The sequence below is a fragment of the Ambystoma mexicanum genome, chromosome 2p (genome assembly GCF_040938575.1).
Source record: "Ambystoma mexicanum isolate Mex_15411 chromosome 2p, UKY_AmexF1_1, whole genome shotgun sequence".
In the NCBI taxonomy this organism is placed as follows: Eukaryota; Metazoa; Chordata; class Amphibia; order Caudata; family Ambystomatidae; genus Ambystoma; species Ambystoma mexicanum.
In genome coordinates this window covers 1,418,508,374-1,418,531,866 of record NC_090923.1, presented here as the reverse complement: position 1 = coordinate 1,418,531,866, position 23,493 = coordinate 1,418,508,374, and the positions used below count along the sequence as shown (strand labels likewise).

Sequence of the window (23,493 nt, the reverse complement as noted above, 5' to 3'; positions counted from 1 at the left end):
TCCCTGTACGTGCCTTTCGTGGAGACCGACGTGTGTTCCTGCTTCGTGTTGTTTCGCGTGCCATCACAACTTCACAGCTATCAAGGACTTATCTCTTCTTTTGGCGGGGGTATTGGCTATGTGTTTTTTCCTGCATCGCGCTAGTCAGACGGTGAGTCGCGCACGCTATTTTTCCCACTGCGGGTGCCCCTGTGTATCGCACCCATTTTCGAGGTCATAGTAGCTTGCGTGTCCCACGCGTACCTGTTTTTCGTGTTACTGGGTGCCACCGCGTACTGCGGGAGGTTGATTCCACGCACGTAGGCTGCAGGGTTGCGTGCACGGTTTTACTGCAGTTTTGGGGTGCCCGTCACTACATCACCGGGGTCACATACAGCCTTGCAGGTGCAGGGGGGCTGTTAACATCTTGCATCCGACCCCCTTCACCCCAATTGCCCAGGTCAATTGTGGTTTACGACTCCCATTGGCACTACTCCATCTGTGCCGGCACTACTACATCTGTGCCATGGTTGGGAGGCCACCAAAGGTGAGGGGCGCCTCAGCTGGGCATACTCCTCGTGGCGGGCGTGGTCGGGGACATGGCCGGGTTGACCAGGGAGTAGGGGGACTCCAGGGTGTCCAGGGTGGCCGCAGAGGGGGAAGAGGCAGGGGTGCACCACTTGAGCACGATGTGTGCCATGTGTCGGTGCAGTCATGCCACCACCCCCTGTGGTTCCGGGAGATGCAGCTTCTGCATCTGGCACTGGCACCCTAGTGACCCAGCAGTCCGTTTCATCGACTGCCACGGGCCCAAGGGTAGTGGTAGCTGCAGGTGCAGCTGTGGACACCACCACCCAGGCTCAGGGTCTGCCAGTGCAGGCTGGGTTGGCACTTGAAGAGCCCTTGGAAGATTTCCAACAGGCCAGGAGGGAAACCGTAGGGGCACGCAGGGCTGCCCTGACCAAGACACGTGTCCCTGGGGCAGTTATGTCATCTGCTGCCCCAAAAAGCCGGGTGTTGGCAAGTGCAGGGGCAGATGCACCCAACAACACCCCGGTTGTGAGTCTGCCAACCAGGACAGTTGCGGTCAATGACCCTGCCACAGCGGATGTTGCTGCGCAGGGTCCATTAGAGGGCACCCAGCTGCCACTGACACAAGTCAGGACTTTGGTCGTCCCTCCACCTGCCACTCCCTTGGCTCAATCCACCGAACCCACTGGCCATACTGATCAGGGCAGCATTAGCCAGCCAGGGTCTGCGCCACAATCCAAGAGGAGGAAGGTTGCACCTGCAGCACAGGCTGGGACCCCACACACAGCCACGACCTCCTGCACGTTGAGGAAGAAGCCTTTCTGCAAACAGGAACTGGACTTCCTCGTGGGCTACGTGCGGAAACACTGCCGTGACATGCTAGTGGCTGCTAATTGTCAGACTACGGCTGCCCACCGTGATACCCACTGGAAGCAAGTTGCGGAACATGTGAGTGCATTCGGCCATGAGGTGCGCACGGTGCAAGAGTGCAAAAAGCGTTGGAATGACCTCAAACGCGGCGCTAAGGCTAAGCGTGCCTCAAATTACAACTTGACTCTGGTGACTGGCGGTGGGCCTGCAATGGAGGGGAAAGACCTCACTCCCCATGAGTCACTCGTTGCTGAGTTCATACCATCTGAATTGGTCGAAGGAGTGGGAGAGATGCCGGACTTTGATGCCCAGTCCAGTGAGTGTTGATGCGTGTTTGTTGAGGACGTGTGTGTTTTACTTGTGTGATGTGTTGTGCATGACTGCCACTACATGTCACGTGTACATGGTTATGATGTGCAAGTAATGCAATGCTTCCCTGATGCATGTCTACTCTGCTGGATGGTGGACATGTGGAGCAGACGGGGACTGTCCACATCACCACTTTTGCACCCTAGTCACATGCCGGTTACCAGTATGCCCCTCCGGTCCTTGTTCCAGCTCACTAGCACTTCTGCATGTAGCGTGGGGTGACCTTCCTCTCAGCCCAGGAACTATGCATAGCATGACTGACGTGCATGTGTCCTCTGCCTGCAAGGGGGTAGCCAATGTAGGCATGCTCCCTTGCCCCTCAATCCCCTGCTCTGCACCCCAATTCCATTTTAGCACTGGTCTGCTACAATATTGCCCTTGGTTACTTTGCTGGTCATGCCTCCTGTCTACATTCTAACATCCAGCGGCCAATCTGCCAGACATATCCATTGAGGTACATCCTTAGTACTTGATGCAGGGTGTCTCACTTGGACTGTGCATGGGTCAGATGTCCCACAGGGACATGAGTGCCCATTCATGCTCCATGTGCATTTCACGCATGCCCATATGTGTCCATGACTGGATGATCACTGTTACACAAGTCCATGATGACCCAAATTGCATGGCATTTCATTTGCCTTCCCATGTCAACTGTGGCTCAGTACTGCGTTGCACACATGTTTAGGGTCTGACAATCTGTGTGGGTCACAGGCCTCAGCCTGTTTAATGGCCAATGACTCTGTCCAACTGGTGTAGTGTCTTCTTCACACGTGGGTGTCCTCCAGAGGTTTCATCATGTGTCCTGCTTACTGTCCCATCATCATTTGCTGTGTTGTCACTTGACTCACATGATGCTGTTGATGCTAGCCAACACTGTCTGTCAATACACAGGTCTATGGTCAGCCTTTTGATACCATGCTAGGCATCCCTGCTTTTGCACTTGGGGGGAGGGGTGGTTTGCTTGTAGATATGCTACCCATTGAATGCACATTGCACGTGATGCCTGAAGTTGACCTTTCACTGCCTTCACATTTTCTGTCACACACCATGAAGTCCTTGTACATGTAGATAGTAACATACATATTTTCTGCACTGCATAGACCCACTTCAGTGCGAACTGCCACCTTTCCACAGGTCTAATCACAGAAGCAATTTCAAGTTTACCCAGCATGCATGCCAGGTTCTATTTTGTGTGTCACATGTCTGCCTGATGTGTTTGGTGCCGGTGTGTGTGTGTGTAGTGTGCTTCTAACATGTGTAGTGACCTTTTTCCTCTCTATTTTTCAGGTGATGACGCAATGGAGCCGCAGGATGGTGTCATCATGCCAGGCACAGGGTTGTTATCACTACATCAACCCAGCACAAGTGGGGGTCGTGGGGTGGTAGGCCACGAAAACCACCAAGTGCTACAGTCCATCTTGTCTCTGGCTGCCTATGAGTCCAGCCCTGATGAACACTCTGACGACCATGTCGAGTTGGATGAGCATCAGTTCCATATGTCAGGGGTGACTGATTCTGATGTGGACACTCCTCTGTCCGCGACACCTGCACTGAGGGGTCAGACAGCCTTGGAACCTCCGCCCGTGGTGGATCGGGATGCAGGGTCACCCTCCACACCAGTCACTGATGTGCCTGGGACATCACGTTGATGGGGGCATGCAGTCGTGCAGCCGCGGGCGGTGCCAACACAACGAGGACACCCAGTCCTTGGGTCCTGCAGGGGTCAAGCCCAGCAACGCGGTCGCCGCGCGCAACCGCTGTATACTGAGTGGGAGCAAGACATGACTGCCAATTCTGAACGCCAGGGGGCAGCAATGGAGAACATCGCTGAGAGCATGGAGCGTGTGGCCCGATCTGTGCTCCCCCCTGCTAGGCAGGTGCTTCTCCAGCAGCAGTTGGCACGGTCCACGGCCCGCTCGCTCAGGCTGGGCATGGCGGCCTCAGACAGGGCACGCCAGGCTGAAATGTTGTCTCTGCGTGAAGCAATTGCTGCTCACGCAGAGGCACACATGGAGGCCCTGAGGGAGGAGTATGCTTCCCTCAGATCCACTCTGGGTGTCCTTCTGATGTCCCAGAGGGAGCAGGTAGAGGAGAGGTTTGCACAGCTTGAGCGTACCATCTCGGCTGAGCTACATGCTTGCCGGGAGGTGCAGCGGTTGTCAAGCCAGGCCTTGCAGGAGGAACTTCGTGTTACACGTGCTACCTTGCAAGAGGAAGCATGTGTATCACGGGAGGTTCTGCATGCAGACCTACGTGTCATCACCACACAGAACCAGCCTCACCCATCCGGCAGACTTGCTGCCGACGAGGGGCAAGCTGCGGCTAGGCGTGGTCATGCTCCAGTGCCACGTCCTCCTTTCCAGGAAGAACCAGACTCGGACGACAATCTATCTCTCACATAGGTCGGGCTGTGCAGGCGTTGAGCCCATGGAGTTTTTTTTTTCCTCAGCATCATCGCATGTCGTTGTTGAGCAGCACCCTGTAACTCCCCCCTCCTGGGTGCCCCCCTCCCGGGTCGTATGTGGCCATTTTTTCTTTTTCTTTTAGTTTAGTTAGTTAAGTTTCTGTTTGATAGTTAGTTTAAATAGGTAAAGTAGGTTTTTCATAGTTAATGTAATTAGTTAATATAGTTTAAAATTGCTAGTCTATTGTGCTTTCATGTGACGGTGTGGTGCTTTGTGGCTTTTGAAAGCATCCACTGTCTGTTTCAGCTGGGCCCTTCATGCTTGTCTTGTGGATGTGTTTGCTGCTTGGGGTCCTTGACTCACATATGCCACTCCTGCTTCCCTTATCCATGGGCTCGCAAGGATGCTTCGGTATAACAGCCTATTACACAAGGGCAATGGACTGTCATATCTGTGGCATGTCTGCTGCTGTGGAACTTGTGTTAACACCCCTAGTGGGGATGATTGGGGTGTAATTGTCCACTGTTCTTCTTTTGCTAGATGGGGTGTTTAATGATTCATGTGTACATTCATTGCTATGCATTGTGTAGTATGTTTCTTATCTTTAATGAACATGTGCTTGTTGCAAATCATGCCGTAGATAGTGTGTTCCACACTGTTGCTGTGAAAGACGGACTGATGGTGTCATTTCTGTTGTAAGTCTCTGACATGGTCCAGTCATGTAATGCCTGAAGAGACACACACAGATGAATATTAAGCATTAATCATGTGTTTCATGCACTTTCTGCAGGGGGATGAGCCTCAAGACCACCTTTGCCAGCAGACATGGGCCATTGGACGTCTGGAATCAGGACACGTTTGGTGCTGCCGATATGTTCATGTGTGCGCAAGCAGAGGCACAGGGATTGCGATCATACATCCGAAAATCGATGACGTGTTTCAAGGGACTCCAGGCAAGGTGAGCAGCACAGGGGGGTCACAACACAACAAACCTTCCACCTGGCCAGTTGAACATGCATGCTTAGTAGCAGCACTGACGGTGAACTTGGACAAATATTGGTGTAGAAGCGCACAATACAGCTCAGATGTGTTAGTGGACTGATGGCTAGTTGATGTGAAAGTTGTCTGGGGCACCTGCAAGGGCAGTGACACATACCCTCCGGCCCACTATGGTCCATTGAGGCACTTGTATTAGCCATGTAGCGTTCCGAGACATGGAATGAAGCAGCTCACAGGGACAGACAGCAAGGGACAGACTCGGGTGCAGTGCATTTCATTTCCAAGTAGAAATTGATACATACACTGGCTACTTTATTTTGGTCATGGTGGTACAGGACTTGTTCTGAAGTCAGACCTTGCTATATGCGTCTGTCTGCTTACACAGGGAACATTGCATGTTGTGTGAATCATGACACATTGGTGTTCCATTTGCCACACACCCACCGGTGCCTGACATACTGCATTGACTGTGTATGAACCATCAGAGGGGTAATGTTACGTATGGGTATGAAGCATACTGTTTGTAGTGTATTTTGTTACTTTGGGGCATATTTGGTGGTGTGTTTGTGTGTTTTGCGCACGCACAGATTATTAACTGTGGCTCTCTTTGCAGCATTGAAATGCTCCTGTTACCGGACCTGAGAGTGCGCAGGCAGGAGGCCAGCACTCACCCCAAAGATAAGTTTCTCTTTGACTTACATTTGAGTAATTTGGTGCTATGTGCATGTGAACAAGTTTGATATAATTGTGTATGTGTTAATGTGTGTACTACATTTTGGTGCATTCCCTACTTTCCCGTGTCAATCCTACTCCCCTCTCCTGCCCCTCATTCCGGTTATCCAGTATGCCAATGCCTGTCCCGACTGCATATCCCTGACCCTCCTTCCCCTCCAGGGTCTCAGAGGCCTGTGTGAGTTAGACCTTGCAGGCACCCAGACCACGGTGGGGGTGGTTGTTTTGTACCACTCCTGCACCTGTACATGGGAGTTGTGACAGTAGACATCCGTTTGTGGTGCATCATTCTATGTTATGTGCCACACATGGTTCAGATCCTGTTGTGACATTGTTTTACTGTGCTACCTTAGTTGTTAACATCATTGTGGTAGTACTTGGCCTTTGTGGCGTACTGCTACTTCAAGTCATCTACTGGAGGCTGTTCTTGTTAGTTTTACTCCCTGCAGGCTATTTGCTTGGCTTCTGTGTTGTCCTGCTTTGAGTTCTGTTGGATTTTGTGCTTTTGCAAATCTAGGTGGACTCTGAGGGTGCTGGCAACTTTTTACACACAAGGTGGGAGATGGTGACAAAGGGGAAGGGTGATCCTGTGGCCAGGTGGAATTCAAGGATGTCGGATGAATAACCCAGATACAGTTGTTCAGTTGGTCGTGGTGATTTGTGAGGGAGGGGGGTGTTTTGTTGTTGATAGTTGCCTTGCCCTGCAGTGTGATGGGCACCCTGAAATTGTAATTGTGCTTTCCTATTTACATGATGTATTCTGCTGATCAATGCCTGTTCATGTGTTGTGTTTACCTTTCAGGTGTGAGGGGATAGTTGTGATTTTACATGCTGGGGTATACACATGGTGAATGTTCACATGTGATGTGTAGAGGACACTGATGGTCACTTGATTTCACATGCATATGTTGAGTGCATGTCCCTACTGACCCACACACTCGCACTATGATCCACTACATGTACAACCACCCTTACATGTCCATGTGTGCACTCTGTTTGCCTTCTGGTGCCCACTGTGTCCCTGCAGCACATGTTCTATGACCATTTGTGGATCCTGTACATGCCTATTTTGTTTTTTTTTATGTAGTTTGTCGCTTAGATGTGATGCTCAGGGTGTGAATCACACACAATGGCTGTTCACTGTGCTGTGCGCTGAGCAGTGTGTTGCAGGAGGTGGACACGGCACACAGTAGCTGCAGTGTTGATTTTGCAATGCACATTGTGCATGCGGACAGGCATTCATTGTTATGTTTAAAATACAACTTTTGGAATGCATTTGGGTATGACTTATTTTGGTGGGAGGTTGTTGGTCAATCATTTCATCTGATTCCATGTCAGGCATCATTGTCTGATGCCCAGTTACATTTTTCACATGGCAATGTGTACCTTTTTGGTACTGTGTTGGTGTATGGCTATTGCTTGCCATGTCATGTTGTGGTTTGGGAGGGTTTGAGTGACATACCAGTGATAGTCAGGTCCTGTTTTGCAGGTCTGTGTGATTCACACCTTACATGTCTGCCTTTTGGTCACACAGGATTGCTTGTGTTTAAGTAGCTAGGGATGCACACAATGTAGCACTTCCGTGGCAACATTCTCAGGGTGGTAAGGTTGTGACAGTTGACTGTCTCTTTGTCATCATCGATTGTCACCTGGTATGTGCCAGGTGACACTCCGGCAGGGTTGGGAGTTTAGGTGAAAAATCTGGCCACAAGCTGGGTCCGGGCTTCCTCGGCACGTGCCCTATCCCCTCCCATGGGCAGCGCCTGTGCCTGTGGTTGGGGTTGTGGGGGCACCACCATGTCCACCGGTACGCCCTGCCATGTGGCAATATTGTGCAGGACACATGCTGCAACAATGATCCTGCACACTACTGGGGGTGCATAGAGTAGCTGCCCGCCAGAGCGGTCAAGGGAGCGGAAGCGTGACTTGAGCACTCCGAATGTGCGCTCCACTATGGCCCTGGTTGCAATATGGGCCGCATTGTATCTTACCTGGGGTGGTGTGGTGGGGTTCCGTATTGGCGTCATCATGTGGTTGCTTAGAGGGTAGGCACTGTCCCCTGGAGAGGTGATAATGGTTGTGACTATTGGGGTTTGTGTATTTGTGTGTGTGTGTGTGTGTGACATGCATGCATGTGCACGGGCATTTGTACTCACCTAGGAGCCATGTGTCGCCATGCTGCCCAGCTTCCAGGGCCCAGCTCAGGGCGGACATTCTGTATATGAAACTGTCATGGGTGGAGCCAGGGTAGTTTGCATAGACAGAGGTGATGATTCCCTTTGCATCGCATACCACCTGTACATTGATGGAATGCCAGTGCTTGCGGTTTCGGTAGATGTGCTCAGTGGCCCTATGTCGACGTAGGGCCACATGGGTGCAATCTATGGCACCGAGCACTTTGGGGAAGTGTGCCACCCTGTAAAAGTCCTGGACAACGGCCTGCCTTTCTGCGGGTGTTCTGGGCATGTATATGTGCCTGCGGACTGAGGGGCGCGCTGTCATGATTTCCAATACCTGGTGTAGGCAACGTGACTGCATGGCCTGTGAGACCCCCCCCCCCCACTATGGCAGTAGTCTGCTGAAAAGACCCAGTGGCCAAAAAATGCAGGACATTGAGGACCTTCTCCAAGGGGCTCAATGCTTGGGAGCAGAGGGTGGGGGATGTTAGGTCATCTTCCCACTCCCTGACCAGGTCTAGGATGATATGGGGTGGAAACCTATACCTGCCATAGACCTGGTCATCAGGCATCCCAAAAAGGCTTGTCCGTGGTGAAAAGATGCGTGCCCTGGCTATTCTCCTCCTCCTGCGGTGTCCCAGGATCAGTGCTGCGACAAATGGGGCATTCATCGTAGCTGTATGTACGTGTTTGTTGTTTGCGCGCACTGTTATGCTGTGCGCGGGGACGCTTCCACCTGCCTTTGTGTGGCGGACGCATTGACGCCTTTGCGCGTCTTTTGCCGTGCGCAGGTTTCCCGTAAACAAATCCATGAATACGGGTTGTTCGCGTGCGTGTGGGCGTTCTGTGTAGTTCCCTGCAGTACTTCCCCAGTTACGCCTTCTTTTTCACGCGTTATTCCCCATTCCGCGTGTTACGAACACTGTTCCGCCCACTTTTGTTGTGTGCGCTGCGCTATGTGCGCTTTCGCTGTGCGCTTAGCGCACACTGTTTGGAGACGTGTGCGCCAGCGTGCACCATGCACAGATTTGGCGCACAACCAGTGGAAAAGTAGCACAGCGCCTTCCTTGAATCGCAGGTGTGCGCGTGCGCTTGCTTTCTCCCGCTTGCGCCTCCTTGCGCCTGCTTGCGCTGGGATGCTCAGAATGGGTGAAGATGGCGCCCCTCAAATTCTAAATGCTGCACAGAGACTTCATGTAATCATTGCGCTCACCAGACGGACACCCTATGTCTCAGTGCTGATTTCTCAACCAGTAAAGTACACTTCATGATCCTTTTCACAATAAAACACAGCAATTGCAAAACCTGCTTTCTACTCCTTTTTAAATGCACAAAAAAGCAAAGCTATCGGGTCTCCTTCAAAGTTGGTCGACATCCTTAAGCGCCCAGATATTTCTGTTCTGCTCGAAAAAACGTTTCTCTCCAAGCCTTACCCCGTCACACCTGCTTTTAAAAAATACAATGTGTACTTAGTTGTTACTTATTATTCTTTGCGTTTGGTGGGATAAACTGGATTCCTTGACTCCTTGGGAAAAGTGTGTTTTTTCTGCCCTTTAATGAACATCACTTCCTCTATTGTACAACTCTGTGGGATTCAGTCCTTCTGAAAAGAAAAATTGGACCAGAAAGACTGATTGACAACTGCTTCACTCGCTATTGCTGTGCCCTCTGAGCCCCAACGTTTCTTGTTAAATAAGTCAAGATTTCTGTTGGTTAGTTGCTTATTCAATCAATATGTCTTTCTCCCCTTCTCCCAGGGACCGCGTTATGCACCTCCCGCTGAGCTTATAACTGGTTGGATCCAGTAGTCGAAGTTTACAAAAAGAAGTAGTGGAACTGTGTTTCCTGCTGGCCTGCCCCCGCCCCCATAAAACCCTATCACCATGCTCCCTCCCACAGGCAACCCAAACCCCCAAACAAACACACCTTCCTACACTTTTATTTTAAAACTAAACCATTCCGGAATCTTTTTAAAATAAAAGTATAGGAACACTAAAACCTAAACATTTTTAAGGAGTAGAGGAGTACCCCTCCTAACCGTTTCCGCCCACTTCGAGCACTGGTTGGATCGGTGCCCCTGTTTCTCATCCCATCAACCTATCCCAAGACAGAGCAACTGCTCTCAGGCACTGTTCCTGTGGCCCTTTTTGTTTCCTATATAATTGCCACAAGTGGATTCAGACATGCCGGCATGAGTATGAAGCAAAAACAAAGAGGTGATGGCTGGAAGGTTTAGAATTAATCTTAACCTCTGGCATTGCTCTGGGCAACCCTTCAGACCAGCGTTCTTCACCTGCCAAGCCATTACAGAAGGGGAAACACCATATGCGAATCAGACTTGGTCCCACCCCAAAAGGGGCAGTATAGCCCGAACTGCTAGGTCACATCCTTTCTGCACGAGACCACAATCATCCCCAAACATGTTTCGGCCCTGTTGGGCATCATCAGCGAGGACCCCCCCTTGTTAATTTGCATAAATTAAGTAGCTTTGGGTCTCACCCTAAATTACTAGGGGAATCCAGACGTGCACCCCGTGCTCACTATTCTTAGAGAGGCGCAGCTCCTCCCTACTGATGAGGTCCAACCAGACCGAAACACGTGTCTGGGGATGCTGTTGGTACTCTTGTTCAGAGGAGAAATTGCCTAGCATTTCGGTGCTGGACTGCCCCAGGGCAGGACAAAGACTGATATGTTTAGGATATTTCTTCTCTGTGAAAGATAGTGAGCTAAAGACTCTGGGTAAGTCTCTCGCAACCAGGACTCATGTCTGGCAGAGGGACTCCCAGGACTCCCCTTGTTAATTTGCATATGCAAGTAACTTTGGGTCTCACCCTAAGTTACTAGGGGAATCCAGACGTGGACCCCTTGCTCACTATTCTTAGAGAGGCACAGCTCCTCCCTACTGATGAGGTCCAACCAGACCGAAACACGTGTCTGGGGTTGCTGTTGGTACTCTAGTTCAGAGGAGAATTGCCTAGCATTTCGGTGCTGGACTGCCCCAGGGCAGGACAAAGACTGATATGTTTTGGATATTTCTTCTCTGTGGAAGATAGTGAGCTAAAGACTCTGGGTAAGTCTCTAGTAACAAGGACTAATGTCTGGCAGAGGGACTCCCAGGACCCCCCTTGTTAATTGGCCTGAGTATGAAGACTGCTGTTGCCGGTTGTGAGAGATGTGTGTCCTGGGTCATATGCTCACTGAGAGTGCAGTGCTCCCTTTAAGTGAGGGAAACACAGATTAAAGGAGTCGAGCACACAAAGGAGGAACGAATGCAGAATTCATCCAATGGAAGAGAGAGGAGATGCAGTGAGAGAAATGGAAAGAGAAAGGGGGCTAGAGAGGAAATGGGACAGAAAGAGATGGGCTGGAAAAACAGACGTTGGATATTTTCTTACTGAAATATCGTCGCATGTTCTGGGGCAGGCTGGTCCGCAGTTGCTGTACACAGACCCTGGGATGGTTGAGCAGTTTGACGCTGAAAAAAAAGAGCAAAGCTGGTGTTGAAGCAGAGAGTGGACAGGTTGGAACGCATGAGTTCTGCGTGTGAATTTTTAACTTAAATGCTTGGTTTCAACCTGCTAGAACATTCTGTAGTATGTGGCGTCTTATCAATCAAGCCCCTCATTATCTTTTTGATAATTCGTGTCTTGCCCCACTCATTCAGGCAGGTATACTGAGCTTTTTTCCACACACACATGCAATACACCCTGTGGGATGTGTACTGTATGCACCGCACAGAGCATGTGCACAGCACAGATCTGAAATGTGGGGCGAGGAGGGGGGGGCACTGTAACTCCTCCCTCGCCAGATCCGGTATTCATTTTCGCGGATTACGCCTGTTTTTGTCAGTGCTGCAAAAGAGACCAATCCGAACAAATTCCGGGGAATCCATGGCCTGATAGTGTCGATACTTCCCAACATGGAGGCCAGGGCACGTGCGTGGAGTGCCCGCATTCATGATACTAAATTGCAGATTTGGAATAGAGCACTCTGCTTGCACGGGCTCAGAATGCGCCTTCTAGTGACAGGGTGTGACTTAGCTAAGCTGGGCAAGGTCACGGAATCCCCCCAACCCATGAGCATTCAGAATAGTGAGGAGTGAACTGCATGCAACCACCCCGTCTTACCACTGGCACGCTTCTGGCTATTGTAAATTGTTATGATGTATTAAATAGTTTTACAGGGCAATATCTCTGAGTATCTAACTGTCTACTCTTCTTGACGGTTTATTATTTTCTTGAATTATCGCGAGTACTGCAAGTGTTAGTGTCCTTATTCTGGGGGATTCTTTAGCTCTAGCACATGCCCATGGGAAAACATAGAAGATGAGAATGAAAAGAAACAGGACTGGGCCTCGTTACAGGTCTGCCGGTGCAGTAAAAGGGGAGGCAATACCGGCACCAGCACTTTTACTGCACCGGCAAAACACAAGTTTGCCGGTGGGGGCAGTAATTTACCTCCAACCAAGAGCTGGAGGTAAATCTTGCCCCGATGGCAAAATAATTCTGCAATTACCGGCACCAGTAATTCCAGTGTCGGTAATTCTGGCAATCCCCTCCATGGGGTCCAACAGGACTCCACAGAATAGGGAATTACTTACCTTGCTGGCACTCGTAATCTGCCAGTAATGGTAAGTCTGGTTACCGGCGGGATTCCACCAAACCTGTAATGACCCCTAGTGTCCCGTAATCACATGTTCAACCAGACTGATTTGGCTTTCATGTAAATTACTTCATGCTGTACCTACCTGCCACTATTGCTGCTGCTCCTGTTACTGCTACAACTACACGTGATTCTGCTACTAATGCTACTGCTACTATTACTGCAATTCCTACTACTGCTACTGCTACTGTTTACTATGACTATCAATAATGTAAATTACTTCATGCTGTACCTACCTGCCACTATTGCTGCTGCTACTGTTACTGCAATTCCTACTACTGCTGCTGCTACTGTTTACTATGACTATCAATAATATTAATACATTTTTCCAATCATAGATCACCACACACAGGGTATGCAAGCGCTGCACAAAGTGATGTTTGCATCGCCCAGCACAGCACTTTATGGTGGCATCTGATCATAGTGTTGGAACCTGCAGCCACTAAGGAGTGGGAGATTCCTCCTATCATAAAATGCTACACAGTGTACTGACAGTCTCCTGGCTCCAGCCAGCTCTCCTCACCTGGACACTCCCTCAGGTGACAGGCCTCCATTTCCACGCCTGCTCCTTCACAGTAATCGCCATCCCCAAGAGGGGGAGGGTTGTTGCAGCTCCGCACCCGGGTCCGCATCCCCTCCCCACAGCTCTTAGTGCAGTTCGTCCACGGGCTCCATTCACTCCAGTTTCCATTTCCTGCAGTAGGCATAAGATGACTCTTACAACAATAACAACAAACCGATAGCTAGTATTAATTTTTAAATACCTAATTAATTAATTAATTCATTCATTTTTTTATTGCAAACTAAATACCGGAGACCAGTCTGTAAGCATGGGTCCAAGATTCGAACCTGTGTTGATCTGCGTTGTCTTGCTTCCAAGGCAAACGTGTTGCCCCGAGCCATCCTCTCGGCTATCCTACCTAATTTTTGAACAACCTACTTTAGAACATCAATTTTACAGTGGATTACCAAGACATAAATTCATCTGTCAACAAGCCAGGCCTGGATAGGTAGTCAGCTGAGCACAAAACATGCTTTAACGAAATAGGAAACTCCTGTCCTCACCCTAATGCATGTCCAACCTAACCTAGGGCTAACCCTGTCTCAAGAAGAATTAAGATTCTTTGCCCAAAAACAGCAAATAAGCATTTTGTTTGCCCACACTAATTTCTCACCACAGGACCTCGTAGTCCCCTGAATCCCCTCTCACATGTACCTTGTGACAATGTATGTGACTGCTGTTATAAATGGCAGGAAGGCCTAACGGTGCAGGAAGCAATGAATAGAATTATTGATACAGCTAGACAGGCATTTATTGGGCAAGAGGTTTGCATCGAAATATGGCCTTCCATAATAGACACCAGTTATCCTCTGTAGTTTACAGACTTGAAAAGGAAAAACAGCCTCCAGGACAGACTTATAAAGAAAATAGCTTCACAAAATGGCAACATTTTAGGGCGTGTGCCCTGAAAATCCACCCTAACAGATCAACTTCAAAGGTAGGAGGGCACGGCAGTTGCTCCCTTGTCTGACCACCAATAGGAAGAAGAGGAGGGCCATTGAGGACTGTGCATAGAGCGAAGGCATCACTGACCTGCAGAGGATAACTGCACAGTGGAGGCCGCGGTGAGTGAAGAGCCACCTATTTACGCAGAAGGACTCCAGAGTAAGTGCCACAGAAGGCAGAACACCAAGAGAAAGTGGAACATGGGGTCACCGTCTGCCGAAAGCAGAATGGACACTTGTAAAGCATCCAGGAAAAAGACAAAGCTAATGCCAAAAGCGGAACCATGTCTTAAGGGGCAGAGACAGGAGGACTATGGGCACCTGTTATTGTAGACTGATGTTGTTGGTGCCAACATTGTCCAGGATGTGACTAAAGAGAGGCACATCTACACAGTGGCTGAGGACAGGTGCTGAGATTGGCAAATAAATAAATCCTTACACCTGGACATTTAGAAGAAGAAATGCAAATATGCAAATGTTTAATGTATTTATTTAAATAGCTGTGCTTTAAAGAATAGAAATCACCTTTTTGCCATGTCTGTAGGCATTCTCCCTGCATCTGCACTGGCATATACAGCAATTTGTACTTATTGTGATCACTTTATGGCTAAATTTAAGAGAAGGCACTGTCACACTATATTATGCAGCACAAGCAAGTCAGGGATCTCTTTCCCTTGCAAATGAATGAGACGCACAATAAAACCGCTTTTTATTTTTATAATCAGATTCTTTTAAGGAGGCCTCCAGCCCGTCTCGCACCCAACCTCCACAAGCACCCCATTATCAGTAGACCAGGAACCAGGCTGGTGCGTTATCAATGAATATTTTATTAATTTGTGAACACTGACTTCAGAGAACTTTTAGTCAAGTAGCACACTACGGAAACTGAAACATGTATGGCACACAGATTTACTTTACTGATTTCACCACTGCTATCAACTGTTTAAAACACCATGAAATTGAAATGTAACCCACAGGAATGTGCATGCGCACCCAAAAGCTTCCTTAGTCCCAGCAACCCTCACCCACATAGACCTCCACTAGGCTTGTTATCTTGAAGAGAAGGCAATGGAAAGGACTGGGAACTCCAGGTTAAAATCAGATTTTGAATGGGATTTTCAGAAACGATAGGAAGCAGCAAGGAATGGGACAATTAGTTTTTCTACACCAGGTAAAATGGGTTTTTACTTTATTAGGACACTGCTATGGGACAACACACAAGGGGACTTCGTGCTGCTTGCTTTTATGAGACAAATAGGGCTTGAGAACAGACTAGCTAGCACACAATAGGAAACTTGATTTTCATACATGCAAAACATGAAAAAAAATGAAAAGAGAATGCAATTGTAAATCCGTTATCATAATATAGTTGGGGAAGAGGGAGAGACTCGAAAAAACAGTTTTAGACAGGTAAAGCCAAATTTCCATGAAAACGAAAATGCAAATGACACTCGTTTTTACTAAGGCTGCAAATGACAGAAGTGCTTTAAGCAATGGGGAACTCACATAGGAAAGTCGGTTTTCAGTTAAAGTGACAGACGCACATAACAGCTAGGCTTGGGGCAAATGGATTTCTCACACTAGGGGAAACGGTTTTGGGTTTAAAATGACAGATGCAAGTAGAACTTTGTTTAGTAAAACACCTTTTAAATGCATGGACAACTTTGTTTTTAGCTCGCAATGAATTTGATTCTTTGGGGAAAGACTTTAAAACTTTTAATGACTCACAAGACACTGGGAAGAGAGAGTTAGTTTCGAATTCTAACTCTCTCAATCCCGTGAAATAATGTGGGAATTAACTGATTTACTGAAACAAAATATATTAGGGATCGACACAAGCAACTGGAGATTCTTCAATGGGAAATGACAGAAATGCATGGGCCAACAACGGATTTTCAATGGAAACAATTACTACAATGCATATTTTTCAATTGGAAAATGACTCAATTACCCAAACACAAAGGATTTCCACTGGGAACAATTACCACAATGCAAGGACAAGTGAAATAGCTTTCAATGGGAAAATGACTAAATTACACAAACAAAGAAGATAGGTGGATTTTCCATGGAGGAATCTCTATGGCAATCCTAATGGATATAAGGCTTATTTAATCTATTGCTGGGGATGTCTATACTTATAAGGGAAGGGGTTGATGGCCATCAAGGGGCACCAGGGCCTCACTGCTGGGACAATCAAGGGGTCAGTCAAGGCCTCTCTCTGTCCAACAAAATCAGCTACTCCATCTCCTGGCTTCACTCCAAGATTCAGGCCCTTCTCTGCAAGGATGGTTCCAGATTTGGTCAGCCGCACAACACAGATTTAAGGAGAGTCCTGATTTGAGGTGGAGTAACCTATTTATAAGGCAAATGACATCACATATGTGTCATCTTTCTCGCAACATTGATAGGGCAGCGGCCAAGGGTTCCCTCCCCTCTGTGGGCCAATAGGTCCAAGGAATGTGGGCGTGTTTTGCGAAGCCAATGGAGGATACCTCATCCATCATCTGACTGGGACAAGGGTCTGGGTCTGGTTTTTGCACATGGAAATCTCACTGCATGACAAATGCCCTTTCTCATCATATTATGACACATATGCCAGCAAATTTCAATACTATATTTTTCAGGGAATCGCATAAATCTCGTTTGATGTCCGTGTGACTTATTGGTGCAAGGCTACAGTATTTTCTGTTTATGCCAAAAGTATATTAATACAAATTATGGCAATTGGTGGGCGCAATATGAATAGTAGTTTACACATTTCCTCAAACTTTTATGGTTCTCATACTTATACAGAGTCCACAATCATATTTTTCCTCCTAACGTCTGGTATGTTGGTATCACAAAATCGTTTTGGGCACACCAGAAGCAGCTCACTGACAGATTTTCAGAAATCCGAACATGAATCGTGCGTGATTAATATTATAAGTTATCCCCTAAACAACATATCTCTCATTCTGTGCAATGGGTGTGAAACTCCTCCTTAACTTTTCCCCCACCCATTGAAGAGATCTGGTTTTAGCTCTGATGTCAAGAGGGAGGCTGTTGTTTAGATTAGTCCAAGGCTTCAAAGGCTGATGGCCAGATTTTATTATGGCCTAAGTGGTTTTAGTCATAAAACTTGAGGAGCAGGAGAATTCCTCCACTCGTCCCCCTGACCACGGGGCCTTTGGAATTTAGTTTCACACTTGAAGAACCCACAGCAGAAAGGAAACCAAGACTTTGGCTTTTCCCCCACTGCAAGCATTTTACATTCAAATCAATTCTTAAAATGGCACGCTTTCACATGTAAAACCCCCACACAGTAGTTATCTACAAAACAGTGACTACAGAAGGCACAATATATATATATATATATATATATATATATATATATATATATATATATGTCAAGACTTTAGCTGCACCTTTGAATGCTTAAAATGTTAATGTTATAGGCACAATTGCAATTTTACTGGGCAAAGTTCCAGCTGTGAAACCGTTCATTCTGTTGCAATTTCACATTTCCTTGTAGATTCTTGTAACTTAACGGATTCTTCTGTGATGAGCTCCTTATGAACAGAACTCCAGTCAATTTGTTGCACCTGTTGCACATATTTTTAAGAAGCATATCTTTAATTGAAAGGGAAAACAGATTTTTACATATAGAATTATTTCTGTCACAGTGAAAGCTCCTTTCTGCTGTGCTGGCTTGCACACATTTTGGTCATTTTTATGTACATGCTGGATGCTGCCGTTTCAGACAACAGGACTTCAGCCATTTGATACTTTTTGCAAAGGTAGTCTCATGTCTTTCCATGAACAATGGCAATGAACATTTTCAGGCATCTCCAAGATTTGCCAGCTAATTTCACTCCTTTTCATTTTGAAATTGCAGGGCCTTATTTCCAGGTTAATTCACAACAGGCCTTTCATTTTGGGGAGCCCTCATACTGACTCCAGCCTCTACTTATGGCGTTCAGGGCTATTTCACCCCAGAGCACCCATGTTTGAGAAGGGCTTGAAATGTATTCTGAATCCGAGGTGGTCGGTTTGCTGTTGGGCATCTACGCACGTAAGTGTCCTTTTCGACGGCTTTAGTCTTTTTCTTCTATCTTCATAAAAGTGATCTTCATTTGACTATTCCTTAAGTAATTTCACTTTAAGTGATCTTCATTTGACTATTCCTTAAGTAATATTACTTTCTTTAATCAATATATTTTTGTTCATCTGTTCCATTGGAATGCAATAGCCATGACCTATTTTTTTGTGAATTTTGTCACAGGCCTCCTTCATTGATTGCTTTCAAACCCTTCTGACTTTCTGTAATTTCTTCTCTGTGTGTCTTCTCCATATGTTCTTCCAGCTGCTGTTTGCTCGCTCCTCAAGAGTTCAGATTGGCATTTGTCTTTGACAGTGTCTTCCCCTTTCAGGGTTAGAGCCCATCTTCCTTGAATCTTAGAAGCTTTCCATTGGCCGCCAAGGATGCCGGACCCATCAAATACCTGTTCTCATGCATTCAGGTTTTTCAGCTTGACATCTTTTAACAAAGAGGATGAAACATGTAGTCAGGCAAAATAAAAACATCTGAGGAAGACTAGCCAGCTGAGGCAAACCCAGGAAAGCACTATCTAAACAAATAGGTCTTCAAATTCTTCTTAAAATGTTATTGTGATTTTATTTCTCTCAGATTGGGCAGGATTACGTTCCATGCCCTAGGAGCGGCTGCAAACTCTCTGACCAGGGTCACTTTAGACCTTGGCACTACCAATAAATTGGTGTCATTGGACCTCAACACTATCAATAAGATCTTTTTCCTCAGAGTTCCCCCAAATACACTGGGCTGATCACTGCCAGACACTTGTGCATTATCGTTCAAAGGCGATAAACTATTCTGCCTTCGATGGGTAGCCAATGCACAATTTTATGAGCCTCCGGGATGTGTTCCCAGTCCTTCTAGTGCTCTTACGGCGCTATTGTAGATTACCTGTAGTCTGGCGCAATCCCCTTTGCCAATACTGACAAAGAGACTACCACAGTAATCAATTTTTGTGCTGATAATAGCCCTAACTACTGTCTCACAACTTTTATTTGCAAGATAAGGTTGTATCTGTGACAGTAACCTGATGTGATAGGCTAAAGCAGAGGCAAGACTATTCACCTGGGCTTGCATGTTCAATGTTTGATCCAGGTATACACACAGTGTTTTTACTTCCTGTTGCGTGGCAATCCTGCTTTCTGTAACATGAAAGTATTGGTACTCTGGACCCAACTTATAAATTCTGCTCCCTGTGCCGATCACGTTTTTGGAAGCTATTCTGTGTCTCCAGTGGTAACTTATTAATTTCTTCAAGGTAAATGCCAGCTCCATTCTTTGGGTATCTATATGGGCTTGTACCAGTTTTATACAAGAAGTGAATACTGCAAGAACATATAAAACCTATGTGATGAAACACCAGCAACACCAACGGGCTGATATATATTGTAATTATAATGGGTTATTTATAACACGCTTAATACCCAGAGGTTCTAAGCGCGGACTCAGGGATCGAACCTGGGTTGCTCCACGCCATCTTGCTTCCAAGGCAAGCACGTTGCCCCTGATCTATCCTCCTGAGACAAATAGGTCTTCAATGGCCTGGCACATAGGTCTTCAGAGTGCAGGAGCATATGCAATGTATTTCTGTACTGGGTCAGAGCCAGTACGAAGAACATTCAACTTCCTTATGAGTTCAGCAGCGCAGTACATTTTTGGTGAAGGATCTTTCGCCAACAACCTGCTGGAGGTAAATCCTCCACCACAATGCCAATAAGTGGCAGATTTAATGTGGGGGAACTTCCCACCTGCGGTAAATCCACCAAACTCACAATGTGTTCACATGGACTCTGAAAAGGAAGATTAGCTCTGCCATGCCACCACTCATAATCTGGCAATAAATACACCAGAGTTGGAATAACCGTAACCAAGTTTGGTGGATTTTACGTGGAAATACTGCAGGAATACCACCAAACTCGGAGCGAGGTCCACTGTCTGGTTTCAAAGTGTGTAAGGGGTTAACAGCAGGGAGTTCTCTATTTCAGGTGATGTGTTAATATGTTAGGAGGAAGATAACCGCAGCAATGATTTTTCTGGCAACTTGGAATCAATATGTGCTAGGCAATCTGCTAGGCTGCTGTTTCATTTTGCTATGAGCTTGGAAAATTAACTGCATGTAAAAGGCTAAAATATGACGGAAAATGTATGTTGCTAGCATATAAGTGCACATTTGGGGATGCAGGAAGAGCACCTACAAAGAAGGGAAATGTGTCTAAGGTTGTGCTTTAATCAGTCCAACTTAAAATAGATCTGGTGTAATTAACACAATAGCAGAGAGCCTTTCATTACATGTGCATTTCAACAGGGTGGCCTATTTCCCGAGACTCTCGACAATGTGCACATGGACTGCCGAAAATACGGCTTTACGAGATCCCAAAGGATTTGAATAGGGCCTATATAAATACAAGAAACCTAAAAGGTTTACATTTGCACTACAATTATGGGACAAATGAATGGTTCCAGTTATTATTCCTCAACTTCATCTGCAACTGAAATCCCAGAAATACATGTAAACATGATATGATGTGTTTCATATTGCCATAGCTTTGCAACACTGTTAAACAATAACATATGTTTTGATTGTAATAATGGCAAGAGACGCCAGTGTGGTTATATATGAGCAGCTGTTCATCCCTTTGCTCCCCCTTTTCCATACTATTCATCTTCAGAAGAGCATACACTTATCATACATCTCCCTCTACTTATGTGCTTTTCACCCTCATTGCCTCGGCTCCCTATGCCTTACCTATTTGTTTTTTTATTTATTTCGCCATCTATATAGTGCGCCTAACCCTTAGGCATCTGGGCGCTAAGAAGCAATTTCATTGCATTTACTCACGTCTTCTGCTGCCTCCCCTTGCAAGTTAAAAGTTGAGGGTTTTTTGCTTCTTTTTTTAAATTTTGTTTTTTAAATAAGGCTGTTTCAGACCCCCTTCCTTTTAGGTATCTGCTAATGTTGATAAGTCAGAGAGACGCACACAGATCAGCGATCTATAGGAAACTAGCAAAGGAATAGGTAGGCTTCTGGTTCCTGGTCTCCTACATAAAGCCAGACGCCATTTTAAACTCTGCAAAATAAATGGTGTTGTCCAAGCCTGGAAGGCATAGATGGATGTATTCAGTAGCCATGCCAGACGCCATTTTAAACTCTGCAAAATAAATGGTGTTGTCCAAGCCTGGAAGGCTTAGATGGATGTATTCAGTAGCCATTTATTCTATACAGGCATATGCAGAATTTTCTGAATTCTGCGTTACTTATATGAGGGTTGCTCAAAGACATGGGTACTTTACAGGCAAGGGCAGGTAAATAACATGTAGCGCTCAAGATATAACACAAATGTCTATTTGTGGGTCTTGATGGCAGAAAACTAGGTACCAGCAGGTACTATCATTAAGTGACCCTTACCATCAGCTGGTGTTACACGGCTTTTAATCGTCTTATTGGATGAGTGTATGTGTCATCGGATGGATTTCATTCAAAATTAACTTGAGACTAACAACCCAATCTCCTACAAGGTATTTTCTATAATGTAGGTCCTTTTATCACTCACTCGGGAGGATAGCTCAGGGCAACGCGCTCGCCTTGGAAGCAAGAAGACACAGAGCAACACAGGTTCGATCCCCGGGTCCGTGCTTAGAAACCTCTCTGTATTAAGCGTGTTATAAATAACCAATCATGTCATACCACAAAACATGAAAGAGTGAATTGCATGGTCCTCAAGCCTGGGTGGGGTGTAATTCCCCGCATGTCTTCGATCTGGTGTAGAAATGATAGAATGGAAAAAGAAGCATTGCCCCTCCCCCGGGCCCCTTGGGAAAGTCAATGGAATGATTGGTGTGACTGAAACATGTTGGGGCTCATGGTGCCGCCTATTATTACCATTGCTGGCTTCCACGATGGGAAGTTGAACACAGATCAGATGCCAATTTAAGTTATGTTTGCCAATTGTAGATGCTCCGTTGGACTGAGTAAACTTGCACAGTATGCTGTCACTACACAAGCACACAGTTTATGTGGATGATATTTTGAAAAGTTGTATTTCTGTTTTGTAAACATTTGATAAGACTCAATGGAAATCAAATGGATTTAATTGTCGACTGATTGGATAGGCTGTTATTATGTATAATCACTTTTAATGTCTCAAATCATTCTGGTTGCATAACCTTTTGAGTGCCCTCTCCTGTGTGGGTCCCGAACACTTGCATCACAAATGTTTTGCCCCGGGGTCCCAGGATGGGCGGGACAGGCCTTACAGTGATTGCCACATATTAGGATGTTTATGAAGTTCTTATGGCTAAATGATGTTACTTTTTAGGGAATATGCATAAGTCCTAATGGTACTCAAATGACGTCTGACAATGGGACGGATTCACAAAAGATGTTCCTAACTTCTATGCATCAGCTGCACACGGAAGGTATAAAAGCCCTCGAATTCTGCGTGTTGGTCGATTCACTCAGGTGCGTCTACCTGACCAAACGCCTTTGCGTGGGCAGATCCACTGTAGCTGCACAATATGCATACAGGGTGTGTGATGTGGGAGAGCTGCTGCAATTCAGAGAGCATTCATTTGTGATTCGTCATTTACCGGTACCCATGCATGCGAACCCCAGTAAACTCGTCCGGCACCCCACTACACTGCTTACGAGCACCCTCAAGCACGATCGGAATCCCGACTGCGTGCATGCACGCCAAAAACCCAACACCTGATTTTACCTCTGCACAGAGATTCCCATATGCAAATGTGTCTGTATGCCTCCCCACGGTTGGTGGATATTTCGAATGGATTGTATGGCCATTTCCTCAATGACAGGTTGCACAGACAGATCCATGAATACGCTTGGTTGTGCGGAAATGTTGGCGTGCGATGGACAGCCTCGTAACGCCAACATTTTGCCTTGTTCTTCCTCATTTTGCATGCTCCACCCCCCTGCTCTGGTCCCTGCACAGGCCATGCCCATGCTCTGTAAGGTGTATCGTGCAAGGCACTCGGTCGCTCGCAGAAATGTGCCGAGCCTGTGCGAAGTCCCCGCAAAATCCTGTGCCGGGTTGGGCGCGCAAAGTCCTGATTTCCCGAGCAAATAATTCCATGAATCGGGGCGCAAATGTTTTTGAAGATATCTGATGTAATAGACTTCTGGTGAGAAATTCATATTCTCCTTTCTCCTAGTTGGGGGTAAGAGGAGTTGATC

General features: G+C 46.8%; 1 protein-coding gene across 1 annotated transcript in view; it reads right to left on the bottom strand.

Annotated features, from left to right (window-relative positions):
- LOC138567897 (SCO-spondin-like) overlaps positions 1–23,493 on the bottom strand; it is a 1,036,222-nt gene that overhangs the window by 368,552 nt on the left and 644,177 nt on the right. The window contains exons 71-72 of the mRNA XM_069646396.1: positions 13,248–13,418; positions 11,458–11,537 (exon numbers count right to left, since the gene is read on the bottom strand). Coding sequence (XP_069502497.1) covers positions 11,458–11,537; positions 13,248–13,418 — 251 coding nt within the window. The remainder of the gene's footprint in view (positions 1–11,457; positions 11,538–13,247; positions 13,419–23,493) is intronic.